Source organism: Phoxinus phoxinus (genome assembly GCF_949152265.1).
Source record: "Phoxinus phoxinus genome assembly, chromosome: 2".
Taxonomy (NCBI): Eukaryota; Metazoa; Chordata; class Actinopteri; order Cypriniformes; family Leuciscidae; genus Phoxinus; species Phoxinus phoxinus.
This window is the reverse complement of record NC_136877.1, coordinates 45,690,118-45,704,305: the sequence shown is the minus strand read 5'-3', so window position 1 is coordinate 45,704,305 and position 14,188 is coordinate 45,690,118. Positions and strand designations below refer to the sequence as shown.

Genomic DNA, 14,188 nt, shown 5'->3' with positions numbered 1-14,188 from the left:
AATCCCAAATATGTTCTTTCGAAGTATAAAATATAAAACTTTAAATATGTCTAAACCAGGGATTGCTGAATATCAGGCAACCCCTCGCGGTGGGCGGAGCTAACGCTGGTCCATGAGGCCCCGCCCCTCCCGCATCCGCATCTCTGTCAGACGCGCAGATTGACGTGCCGCGATGTGGCTTTCCGCAATGAAGACGCTGATGGAAATCTATTCAAACTAAAGAGGGAAACAATGTCCGAAGTACGAAAATTTACAAAAAGGTTGAGCAAGCCTGGGACGGCTGCGGAGCTCAGACAAAGTGTGTCGGAGGCGGTGAGGACGTCCATTGCTGTGGTTAGTAACTCAAGAGACTACTCTCTCTCTGTGGGCTGTGTCTCAACACGTAGTGAGCTACCTAAGTAGGCGGCGTTTTGGACATCACAGGCGCGTGCATGGCAGGCAGCTCACTCGAGTGTAAAACAGTCCTCGTTTATTATTTGACCTCGTATATGCATATGAGCTGTCAGGTGTTGCTTATAGTCGTTTTTTTGTGTGCAAACGGCGTTTGTAATTGTTATTGAAACACGTGCCAGACTGCTGAGGCAAGAAGCATTACGTCTCGTGCCTTTAAGGCAATAACCGCAGCACAGCTTCAACATCTGTCTAACACATCACATAGACGGCAGCAGCATGTAGCTACATACTGAGATATGCATTGATTTATAAAAAAATATATAAAAAGGGGATCTACTCCACGAAAAGGCTGGTATTGTGATCCTGACTGGAACCACATGGAGCATATCCTTATGCCTTTGTGTAAAGAGATGTGCATGTGGCCATGCACCAGTCCAAGAACAGAGTCCATGCTCTTTTTTTTCTTTAATGGACCATTGAGAAATAAATGATCAGAGGCAGAGAACACAATGTGTGTGTGTGTTTTTTGCATTGTTGCAGCATTTATTTGAGGCATCAGTAGCTATGGTCAGAAACGATATTTTCAGTCAGACACATGTCATGAGACTGAGATTTTTTACTAGAGCTGTGATATAGGCTTATCATGTCTTGATTGTCAGTTTGATTGTGGTTTCCAGGGAGACAGACAACAAATGGCACTCTATGGAGATTGCAAAGCCCTTGTGTTTCCCATGAGAAAACCCTCCGGCTGCTCAGCTGTGCTTCCTGTGTCCTCTGCATGTGCTGAATAAAGTGTTTGTTTCATCTTTCCCTTTTCTGTGCCTCTTTCGCACACTGTGCATCTGCACAAATCCGACCGAAATGATGATACAAGAAGTGAAAGAAGTTACCGCTCTATTATCGCCGCTCATTGTTCCACTTAATAACCCAATGGAATTGATAAACGAGTTTTATTTGTGTTGACGTATTTCTCATCGGAAGTTTTTTTATTTCTTCCCTTATTTGAATAGGTTGTTAGTTATGTCATAGCCATGATCATGATTTTCTACTCGGTTTAAGGGGGCGGGCCATTGTAATTCAAGAGAGAATTTGATTGGACTAAAATCTGTAGTGCAGGATGAGTCATTAAGATTTTTTGCACTGTTTTACAGAAAAAGTACGAATACATTTTAAATGTGTGTGTGTAACACTTTGGTGAACACTAGAGTGACATGTTTTTGTAGGCCAACCTGAAAGTTTGCATAATTGCCTTGATTGAAAAACCAATAGGATTTTTCCGTTGACTTTTGGATAAAAGCGTAAATACAATCGACAGAAGTCAAAAGCTAAACGTAGGCTGTTAACAAACTACACCACTGTCGCATGACTTCACGTATCCATCGCTAAGCTCCCGATAACTCTGTCTTTAAAAACATCTTCCCTGAAAATGTGAGATTAATGAAAGAGTGCGATTGATTATAAACACGAGGCTGTGAAAGCAAACTAGTGAGTAGAGGAGTTTACCGTTTACAAGACAAGTAAACTATAGTATCCAGCTGCAGACCCGCAGCACCACCAGTTTCAGAACCCCAGCGCCAGAACCGGAAGTAAGGGGCGGAGCTTACGTTCTAACACCAGCGCCAGAACCGGAAGTGAGGTGCGGAGCTTACGTTCTAAACCGAGTAACGCGTTTTGGAGCGTAATTTGCTTAGACACGAAACGGTATACTTTTATTACACACGAAACGTCATACTTTATACGTATGTTATAATGATACATTAAGGTACAGAAACATTGGGCTTCACCATATTTTTAATATCGTGGTCCGTTGTATGCATTTATATTTACTATGGTTCTTTTTTATAATAATTTTTACAATGTATTTACCTACATATTGTAAATACAGTTGTTATGATAACACATTTATTTCTATTTGTATATAGGACAGTTAAGCTGTCATTTGTAACTATACAAGAATATAGAAACTATTTAGCTATTTTAGTAAAATGTTCTTATTAAAGTGGTACTACTTACAAGCAGGAGTATGTTGTTTGTGCACCTCAAATTGACACTTACAATCAGGTATTTCAAATAATTGTAAACTAGCATGAGAGAAAATGCCACAAACTATTGTAAAGTGACATACCATTGTTAAAGTAGTTATGAAAACTGTCACCAATCATTCAGAAGTGTGCTGGACCTTGACACTGGCTTTTCACAATGCAGAGTAGTGTACATCTGTAGATCCTATATTATAATGTGGATACAGCAAGTCAAATATTTGAACAAAACATTCGGGAATCTCCAGAAGGAATATATATTAAATTAATTTGTAGTTATTGTAGACTAATCCCCAATGTTTAGTCAATGGTAGCTTATAAAATGTATACACCTTTTTCAGTAAGCAGAGACAGAAAAGAGACTCAACAAATATGTAAGTTAAAGTAATGAATATTTAGAATAAAAAAGGAAAAATTACATAAAAGCAGATCATCATTCATTCAGCGCTGTGTTGTGGTTGCGCTGTGTCACGTGACAAGCAGTGACGCGTCACCATGGAAACCATAAAGTGACAGATTCGAAATATCGGTCGCCTTGAAAAACTCACGCTGGGGGGTCAATTAGAATACTTTAAACTTACGTGTGAAAGGGTTAACATTCTTCAAATTAGTGAAAATTCTGTCATCGTTTACATGCTTGTCTCATTGTAAATAACTTCTCTCACTTCCGGTTCTGGCGCTGGGGTTCTGGCGCTGGGGTTCTGAAACTGGTGGTGCTGCGGGTCTGCAGCTGGATATATCTCCAAGTAAAAGCTTAAAAAAATCAAAAGAGAGTATTACTGATGTATTTTATATGGTAGAATAAAACGTGAAAATATCTTGAGCTCGTGTTCACCTTCAAGCATTTACCCAAAAACCCATCGACTTCTGGACGATGGTACCAGAAGTGCTAAAATGAAACTCATTTTTAGGGTTTGGCCTACAAAAAACGTCACCCCATTCAAACAGAGCGGCACACTATAGACAGACATTAAACTGACTTAATAAATGCACATTCACTTTTTTATTCTGTGTGTGTGTGTGTGTGTGTGTGTGTGTGTGTGTGTGTGTGTGTGTGTGTGTGTGTGTGTGTGTGTGTGTGTGTGTGTGTGTGTGTGTGTGTGTGTGTGTGTGTTCTTTTGCTGTGCATACATTTATGAAAGTTATATGGACCATTTAGATCAATTGGTTATTAAGTATGATTCGGAGTCTCCAATGGATATTATTTTGGAAAGAAACATAAATTTACCTTGATAAAAAGCATGCAGAAAAATACAGTTTTGTGAGAATTGCAAGATATGGTGTATGCTTAAGTTCATGATAAGTATAGGATTGATTGATCGCACAAAAGGGTGCGATTATCCAATACAAATTTTGATACCACTCTATTTTAAGGTGACGTAGTTAATTTACACGTTACTGCATGTAATAACAGTAGCCTAAATAATGCACTAACCCTAAACCGAACCCTAACCCTAAGCGCAACTCTATAGTAAGTGCATGTAGTTAAAGGAGAACTCCGGTCAATTTGAACATTGAGCTCAATTTTTAGTAAATTTGGAGTGCTGTCAATACAGAGAACAACGACAAAAATCGGTGTTGCCTACACAGTGTTATCCTCTTTTTAAAATGTGCACCCTATTGACTTGAATGGGGTCTAATTTTAAACCTGCTTTTAGCCTCTTAACATCCTTGATGTGTCATTACAAGTGCCCAGCCATGTTGAGTGATTCCTTCAGAGTGAACACGAGTGAATCTGACTGCAGTAGATGTGAAAGATATGAATAAAAATGATGTTATTTCAGCCAGAGCACATACCTGTATTTACATCCTGTTTTCGGTCGAAGTCCAAAGTAGTCGATTGTCGAGTCCACGCGCATAGGTTTAGTTACCTATGATCACGTGCGTGAACTCGACAATCGACTACGTTGGACTTCGACCGAAAACAGGATGTAAATACAGGTATGTGCGCTGGCTGAAATAACATCATTTTTATTCATATCTTTCACATCTACTGCAGTCAGATTCACTCGTGTTCACTCTGAAGGAATCACTCAACATGGCTGGGCACTTGTATGCAATGTAACTACATCACCTTAAAATAAAGTATAACCAAATTTTTTATCTATTGACAGCCCTACTTTAAATATGGGACAGTTGTGTGGCCAAGCTGCAGAAAGTTAAAATACTAAGTGCAAACTGCTAAGTGGAAATGTTTGCTGCACAGGATTTGCTGGATATAAATATGCTCTTAAATGGTGGACCTCAAACGCTCACAGATCCACAGAGCATGTGGTCCTCCTCAAGATTTACAGGACGAGATAAGCTTAGCAAAAGACTTGTAAAGATACAGAAAAAAGATCAGATCTGTGTTGGCACAGTATTGCAGAGGTTCAGACGGAGGCCGTTCGAATGCTGCCGTATGCGTTACACACAGTGTCCTAATGCACATCAGCTGTTGTCTGCGGAGCCAAAGCCTCACATCTGGAGAGTAGGCCACATTAACCACCCAGCAGACGGGCTCAAGTCACGGTTTCTGTACAGCTTCATGTCGCCTACTTTGTCGCCCTTTACGTTTTCATTTTTTGAGATCTTGCATACGGAAATAACATGACTGAAGCGCGCGTGGCGCCAACGCCCATGAGCTTGTGAGCGGGCTCATATTTCCTTTTACCTCAGCCTGTGGTTTGATGGCCTGTGATTCTTCTTCTTCTTCAGTTCCTCTCTGACCTCAACAGGGTTGACGTTAAAACCCCCTTTTTTTAAAGGATCTGAGGCCTCGTGGTTGTTTTTGCAGAGGTTGGGCTATTTTTGGCATTAAGAAGCTAGTCCTACCACGATAAGGTAGCTTAACCTTGGCCCTGAGAATGTAACGCTTGGCTTGCAGCGAGGGACCGGACTTGGATTGGGGAATATGCAAGTATTCCCATTGGGGAAGTTGGTTGAAAGGGCAGTTTAGAGACAGTGAAGTCACGAGGCCAACAGAACTTCGCTGTAACTCGCGCTCTGTTGCAGGAGCAGCTGGACGGGCTGTGGTTTATTGCCTCTGTGTGGTGTGACACATGACAGGAAGTTGCCGCTGAAACACTTGCATTGGTTGTCAGCTCTTGTATGTGCTGTAGAGACACAGGAAGCAGTTATGTGTATTATAAGAGATGATGTATGGCTGTTTTTGTCCGGGTTTTATTTGCACTGCTGTTTCTCAAGCAAGACAATTAATGAAAGCTAAACATAATGTGCAATTTAAATATGTTCAAACGTTTAATCCCATACAGAAAAAAACATATTTCAAATATATTTTCAGAATATATTTTGAAATATATTTGTGAAATATATGCAAATATTTATTTTTGAAAATGTATTTTAGTTAGGCTAAATATGTGAATATATTTATGTCAATATATTTACTAACAACATATGTTCATATGTGTTTTAATTTTTGCAAATTGCTTCATTTGAAATATATTTCGAAATTTAAAAAGTTAACTTTCACAAACAAACAACACATTTTCAATTTATTTTTAACATTTTTATTTATTTCATTTTAAATCTGAGTTCAGCTGTTTTTGAGTTGACAGCGGTCTCCAGTTGTCCCTTGGTGGCCTGATACATTTTTGTTATATTTCAGAATATATAAAAATGATAAATATAAGTGAAAAACAATGCAAATATACTTCAATGTATTTGGAATATATGCCACATATATTTTTGACACTTTAAAATATATTTCAATATTTTTTTTTTCTGTATGGGATAGGCCTACTTTTATGTAGCAAGGTTGCATAAAATGGATGAAAAGTGACAGTTACTGTATGACTTTGACATTGTTACAAAATATTCTTTCAAATATAACTTTCAAAGAATTCTGAATAAAATTGATCCCAAAATTATTATGATTATAATGATTTCAACATTGATTATATTGATAAGAAATGTTTCTTGAGCAGCAAATCAAATTTGAATGATTTCTGAAGGAACATGACTGACAACTCGAGTAATGATGCTGAGAATTCAGCTTTGCCATAAATAAAATACTATTTAAAATGTATTCAAATAGAAAACAGTTACTTTATATTGTAATAAAATGCAACATTATAACTGGTTTCCACTGTTTATTGATCAAATGTATTCAGACTTTGTGAGCAGCATAAGAGACATCTTTCAAAAAAATAAAGCAACTTAACCAAACTTTTGAACGGTAGTGTGCATTGGTTCTAGGGGTAGGCGATATGGATTTTTCTCAGGAAAATCACAATTCATGATTTTATCACGATTCTTTTTCATGTTGGTTTTACTATTTAGCAAGTGACTGAGCATTACAGCCAAACTAATGTCCCTATATTTTAAAAACAAAGACTTATAGGTAACAAAGTATAAAATAAAAAAGAATGGCAGACATTTCGAAGATAAAAATCTTTGTCATTATTTTCTTTGTTATTAAAAATTAAGAATAAAGATACACATTACACACACACAACTTAATATGCAAATTAAATAAACAGTGCTTTATTTTTTCAGCTACAGTATGTGTATTTAACTGTAGCATTGAAGAAAGTAATTAAATTAACAAAAAATATGAAAATAAAACACAACATAGACTTCACTGTATAAATTATACATTGATTCTTATTAAAGCTATTAAAGTTCTCAGTCAAGAGCAGTGAGTTATTTTCTCTTTGTGTTTTGTTGTTTTATTAACATTAAAGGAATAGGTCTCCCTAAAATTTAAATTGTCATAATTTACTCTCTCAAGTTGTTTTAAACCCGAATAAGTCTCCCTCTTCTGTTGAAAATAAAAGTTATTTGGAAGAATGTGGGTAGCCAAACAGTTGATGTACCCCAGTGACTTCCATAGTAGGCTATATTTTTTTCCTACTATGGAAGTCAATGGGAACCAGCAACTGTTTGGTTAGCCACATTCTTGAAAATATCTTCTTTTGTGTTCAGCACAAGAAAGAAATTAATACAGGTTTACATTTAAATCGTCCATGATCAAAAACCGTGATATCGCACACCCCTAGTGAGTCTGACTTGTTTGTATAATACAATTGTTAGTTCTCCTAAACATAAGCATTCAACTCATTTGTCAAATAGTCTGAAAACGGTTTGTTCAAAGATTCAGTCCCTCTAAACCCCTCCTTTTCGAGAGCCTACTCTGCTCTGATTGGTCAGATGGCCCAGTCTGTTGTGATTGGTCTACTCTGCTCTGATTGGTCAGATGGCCCAGTCTGTCTGTTGTGATTGGTCTACTCTGCTCTGATTGGTCAGATGGCCCAGTCTGTCTGTTGTGATTGGTCTACTCTGCTCTGATTGGTCAGATGGCCCAGTCTGTTGTGATTGGTCTACTCTGCTCTGATTGGTCAGATGGCCCAGTCTGTTGTGATTGGTCTACTCTGCTCTGATTGGTCAGATGGCCCAGTCTGTTGTGATTGGTCTACTCTGCTCTGATTGGTCAGATGGCCCAGTCTGTTGTGATTGGTCTACCACTTGCAGCGCGTTTCGGAAACCAAACACTCATTACCATATCTGAATCTCAGCTCCGGATCTTCCTCAGCACTTCATACACAGTGAAACGAACGATGGCGTAATTTTTTTCTGTAGATCAATTTTAGCGCGAGTCCTCGTCCTTTTGAAGTGCATCAGAGTGGATTCTCTGAGCTGAAAACAACGTCTTCTCAACATGTCTACAACACGAACCAAACTCTTTCAGGCCTCATCAGCTACAACTACAGTGTTTGAAGGTTGATGTTGTTCGCCAAAGACTATAGACTGGCATTATGCACATTTGTTACATTGTTACGTAGGTTTGTAACAGGAAGTGAGACTGGAACTGCTGACGATTCGTTTTAACAGTTCAGAATAAAACAATTTTTTTTAGGAGACAATAACTTTATTTGACGTGCACTTTGATCTGTAAACATTCGCAGACCTTTTACATTCAGCAATATTACACACTGCATGAAAGGTAATATTCGAAAAAGCTTCTGGCTGCAGTAGCGTCCAAGCTAGGAGAAGTTTCCACAAGATGATTTCTAAAAAGGATTAGTTGAAATTGCTTTAATTTGGACTCGTTTTCCTTTATTACTTTGATTTCAGTTGAAATATTCACAAAAGACCCGTGTGATTATGGGTTTAAGCCGCACTGATCCTGTCAGAGCTGAACTGCTTTAAACACGAGAAACAATGAGCAGCTTTAACCAGCCCTGAACTTTGAACAGAAGCGTTTTTATCTAAACCCCAAGTACTATAGTTATGAAACTGTAACTTCCTCTTTATATCTCTGAAACTTGATATCTCTAGAAACTTTAACAGAAGGATAAATAAATTGAAGCTTTTCTTTTCTAACAAGGGTTGCCGGCAAGTCGGCTGAAATGTCATCTCTTTGGCAATTCCCATTTGGTACTGTGCAACATATGGGTTAAAGTGGTGCAAAATAATTAATTTATGAAAGGTGAGATATTTGAAATGAATCATTTGAATATTTAAATGAAATGAATCATCCCACATGGTCTGTTTTGGTGGAAACGCTCTCTCTTCTGCGGACTCAGCTCTTGGAGTGAGTATCAGACCATGACACGGGCATGTCAGCTGAGTCAGTAGTGTGTGTTTAAGCTTTAACACATGATTCTCTTCATGAAGGAATCTGAAAAGGGAAAGCGTTTGAGAGAAACTTTAAACCACACCCAAAGGCTTAAAAAGTAAGAAATCGGAAGTCCTGCAACATTTTTTTTTTGTGTGTGTGGAAAGTGTGAAGAGGGGCAGTAAGCTGTGTCTGCTATATTCACAGGCAGAGCTTTCAAATCACTGTAAGCTCTACACTAACAAGTACAACAGATTAAACAAATCTGAGCGATTACAGCATGCTTTAGTGTGTTCAGATTCACTGATCCACAGCGTGTGTGTTTGCAGGAGCAGCCGAAGATCATCGAGCCGCTGGACTACGAGAGTGTGGTGTTCCAGAGGAAAGCTCAGATCCACAGTGACCCACAGAGAGACCTTCTGGTGTGGCCAGCGGATGATGTTTCAGTGAGTCCTGCACAAGCACTTTTCCTGCTGGTTCAAGTCCTCAATCTTGTGCAGGCATCCGACACATCTCATTTGGCAGGCTAGGCTTTACAAAGCCTAATATTACATAGCAAATATTCCAAAATATAAGATTACTATTTAAACAACATAAATATATTTTTTACTGTCTCTATCTATCTATCTATCTATCTATCTATCTATCTATCTATCTATCTATCTATCTATCTATCTATCTATCTATCTATCTATCTATCTATCTGTCTGTCTGTCTGTCTGTCTGTCTGTCTGTCTGTCGTTGTTGTGTCTATCTGTCTGTCTGTCTGTCTATCTATCTATCTGTCTGTCTGTCTGTCGTTGTTGTGTCTGTCTGTCTATCTGTCTGTCTGTCTGTCTGTCGTTGTTGTGTCTATCTATCTGTCTGTCTGTCTGTCTGTCTGTCTGTCGTTGTTGTGTCTATCTATCTGTCTGTCTGTCTGTCTGTCTGTCTGTCTGTCTGTCTGTCTGTCGTTGTTGTATCTATCTGTCTGTCTGTCTGTCTATCTGTCTGTCTGTCTGTCATTGTTGTGTCTGTCTGTCTATCGTTGTTGTGTCTATCTATCTATCTATCTGTCTGTCTGTCTGTCTGTCTGTCTGTCTGTCATTGTTGTGTCTGTCTGTCTGTCTGTCTGTCTGTCGTTGTTGTGTCTATCTGTCTATCTGTCTGTCTGTCTGTCTGTCTGTCTGTCTGTCTGTCGTTGTTGTATCTATCTGTCTGTCTGTCTGTCTGTCTATCGTTGTTGTGTCTATCTATCTATCTATCTATCTATCTGTCTGTCTGTCTGTCTGTCATCTATCTATCTATCTATCTATCTATCTATCTATCTATCTATCTATCTATCTATCTATCTATCTATCTATCTATCTATCTATCTATCTATCTATCATCTAGGAGGCACAGATTGATCGTCAAAGGAGAACCATTGTTCCTTCAGTTCCTCAAAATGCAGAGAACGAAGCTAAAAGCCTGTTCGCCAAAGAGGTAAAGATTGCGCTCAACCTCACAATACCAAAACAAGAGCAAGCCTGCAGGCTGCAGCTTTCCAGATCAAAAAAATATGAGATCACACTTTCTTGTTTTTCATATTTTGATTTGTTTCTGATCATGTGATTGAGTACTTGAGCAATGCTTATGCTCTTTGGCAGTGCATTAAGATGTACAACACCAACTGGCACGTCATCAACTATAATTACGAGGCCTACTCTGGAGATTTCCGGACGCTGCCCTGGTATGTCAAAGTGTGCTTTTTTTTGCCAAAGGTTTTGCAGTGCTATTTGCAAAGTTTGCGTAAGCTACTTTTTCTGTCTTGCAGCAAAGGGATGAAGATGGAAAAGCTTCCCAGCCAAGTGTTTGAGGTGGATGAGGGGGAGGAGGTAAGAGACGTTCATGTATGACGGTGGAAAACTGAGTGCAGGATATTGCTCTGCCTCCTTTCATTTGCTTGTTTTAAAAAAAAGCTTTTCATAAAAGCATTTTGAATTATGTCCAGAATCAAACAAAACATTGCCTACCATATAAAAAAAAAAGAAAAAAGCTTTGTTCATTTTGTCACAGATAAAACAAGAGAGTTCTTCAATCTAAGGTCAAGATTAAAAAACTTAGCCTTTATATAAATTATTATTATCATAAATTTTTAAAGCAAACTGAATTTTCAAAATCCATGTTTGACATCTAATTGTGTCGTGTCACAAAACAGGACAAGTCATAAAACAATTAACCACATAACATATTTTAATCATATATCAAGACACTGGATCCATTAGAAATGTCTGAGTTCTTCGACAAATTGACGTCATGACTAAACAGCTTTATGACTGTCTTAAAAGGACTGTATCCAATCGAAAAATTAGAAAAGACTTATTTTTAAAAATATATATATATATAGTTTTAAAAGTGCTGAATTTCGTATTGAGGTTTAAAAGCCACACATTTATTGTGTTTTCATGATCAATTATTGCATTCACTTCTGAATACTCAAGTACTCAACTTTAGCACTCACACACCCATCAGTAGTCTAGTTTTTAGTGTCAACACGTTCTCATCTTGTTACTGTGCTACACCTCTTATTAACATTATAGATATTGTCCTTCTCCTCAGACAGCACTGTAAATGTTGAGCTGCTTCTGTGAGGTCATATAATCAGATGTAGAGATGAAGGCCAGACGGCCCATTACATGCAACCTGACCCTCATGGTCTATTAATAGACACACACTAAAGTGTCCAGCGGATCTTGATAAAATTAGATGTAAGGATTGGTGATTACAGGGGAGAAAGATTGCTTCTCCACCCTGTGTGTGTGTGTGTGTGTGTGTGTGTGTGCGTGCGTGTGTGTCTGAATCTGTGTGTGTACATGTTTAGACATGGATAGTCTTGCTGTTAAATGTGTTGTCTAAGCACTGATGTAAAAATAACTTTAATGGTCTCGTTCAGTTGCAAAATTAAAATATACTCACCCATATGTCATTCCAAACCTGTAGGCATTCCTTTCTTCTGCAGAACACATACGATATGTTATAGAACAATGTTCATTTACACCCAAATGTCCTCAAAGATTGGTGTATTTACACGACTTCGTCCTTAGATCAACAATGAATATGAATTATATTACTGCCATAGTACCTCATACAGTGCCTAGAATAAGTGAACACACACATGCTAAACTTGACTAAAAAGAGGAATACAAATAATAATCTTTAGGAAATTGATCTTAATGCCTTAATTAAAAAAAAATGAGGAAAACGGCAACATTTAAGGACACCAATTTTCTTTGTGAATCAATAATGTATCGTAAATAAATACATTCTTCCTTAAAATACAGGGTGCATAAGTCAGGACATCCCTTTGTTAAATTCCCATAGAGGCAGGCAGATTTGTATTTTTTAAAGGCCAGTTATTTCATGGATCCAGGATACTATGCATCCTGATAAAGTTCCCTTGGCCTGTGGAATTAAAATAGCCGCACATCATCACATAGCCTTCACCATACCTAGAGATTGGCATGATAATAATCAGAAATGTTTCTTGAGCATCAAATCAGCATATCAGAATGATTTATTTAAAATTTGAATGATATTTCACAATATTAATTTTTTCTTTTTTTTATCAAATAAATGCAGCCTTGGTGAGCAGAAGAGACTTCTTTCAAAAACATTCTTATCGAATCTTACCGAACCCAAACTTTTGAACTTTCTGGTAGTGTACTGTATGTACAGTATATCATGTTGGCTGTGTCATGTCCATTTAATTTAATCAATTAGCTGAGTGACTCAGAAGGGAGAACAGGGTGCAAGCAATTGATCAGTCTCAGAGGGGCTGTTAGGAGCAGAAAGAGAGGGAGGGATTGAGAAATGCTGGAGGGAAGAGGGGAGAAGGGCATTCGGACAATTATATTACAGCGGAGAGCTAGAGAAAAGCACATTCATAAAGGACGCCAGGCCACTTCAATTAAATTAGCGTACACACACACACACACACACACACACACACACACACACACACACTGAGAATTCAAAGCATCTTTAAGCTGTGTTTTGCATGATGATTGTAATGTGTGATGTGATGTTGAGTTGCTATGCGAGGGATAAGTAACTTATTTGCATAAAGGTTTGTAAATGCACAACACACAGAGTTCATGTTTGTGTCAGAGCAGTTGATCTTTAAGGCAGATAGGTAGCGCTCATGGACGTACATTGATCTTGAGTCTTTGCATTCAGTTTATCTGCTTCATCAGTTCTCTCTCTCTCTCTCTCTCTCTGTGTGTGTGTGTGTGTTTCAGGACTCGTCATCTCTTTGCTCTCAGAGAGGAGGGGTAATGAAGCAGGGCTGGCTCCAGAAGGCCAACATCAACAGCAGTCTGTCTGTCTCTATGAAGGTTCGTGGAATCAGCGGCACACCTTTTCTAAAAGACATCCGTAGAACTGTAGCAGTCATTGATGCTTAGTTCATCTGCTGATCAATACAGTTTGAGGAACCACAGTACTATAAGGTCTTGTTTTCTCAGAAATGTCAATTACATGCACTGATCTTGATACTGAGACACACACTAACAAAGTGCAGCGCTCCCCCCCCCCCCCCCCCCCCCCCGAAAAAAAGGGTTTCCAGCCAGTTATTTATATAATTTGCTGTAGTGTGTCAGTAGGAAAAATCAGTTTACATTTCCAAACAGTCATTTTGCCATTAATTGTAATAATCCAGTGAAAGTTTTGTATGCACAAGGAGTCTGAATCAATCAAACTTTAATTCTTGTAATAATCTTTTTTTTCTATCCTTATTATTTATATAGTTTAAGTGAAAGAAATTGTATTTTTAGGTATGTTTTGCGACATTTTTAATTGTTATCAAGCAATAAGGCATAATAGACTTTTTCTAATTACAAGCATGTCATGATTAATTCTTAAACAGAATTATGCTTGTATCATATGATCTGTTATCAAAGTTTTTTTATCCTTAAATATCGTAAATGGTGAAAAAAAAAACGTTATCTCTAATCATTTCGGATAGCTGTATACTATGCTTCTATTCTAAGCTAACTAAAACAACATTAAGAACCAGCAATGTTTAATTTTACAATCTATAGCTAGGATATGAAACGTATAAGTTAAAAGACATTAATGGTCGTTAAAACATAGTTCAAACGACTTATATAATAAAGGGATATCTGATTTGTAACCAGGCACTAACGCGATTACCCATAAAACTTGCTTTGAACCAATC

General features: G+C 37.9%; 1 protein-coding gene across 4 annotated transcripts in view; it reads left to right on the top strand.

Annotated features, from left to right (window-relative positions):
- The first annotated feature begins 59 nt into the window (after positions 1–59).
- dock11 (dedicator of cytokinesis 11) overlaps positions 60–14,188 on the top strand; it is a 102,674-nt gene continuing 88,545 nt past the window's right edge. For all 4 annotated transcript variants that reach the window (XM_079585268.1, XM_079585266.1, XM_079585267.1 and 1 more), the window contains exons 1-6: positions 60–333; positions 9,321–9,437; positions 10,366–10,455; positions 10,620–10,702; positions 10,787–10,847; positions 13,251–13,346. In XM_079585268.1, the coding sequence (XP_079441394.1) occupies positions 232–333; positions 9,321–9,437; positions 10,366–10,455; positions 10,620–10,702; positions 10,787–10,847; positions 13,251–13,346 (549 nt within the window). In that variant the 5' untranslated portion in view covers positions 60–231. The remainder of the gene's footprint in view (positions 334–9,320; positions 9,438–10,365; positions 10,456–10,619; positions 10,703–10,786; positions 10,848–13,250; positions 13,347–14,188) is intronic.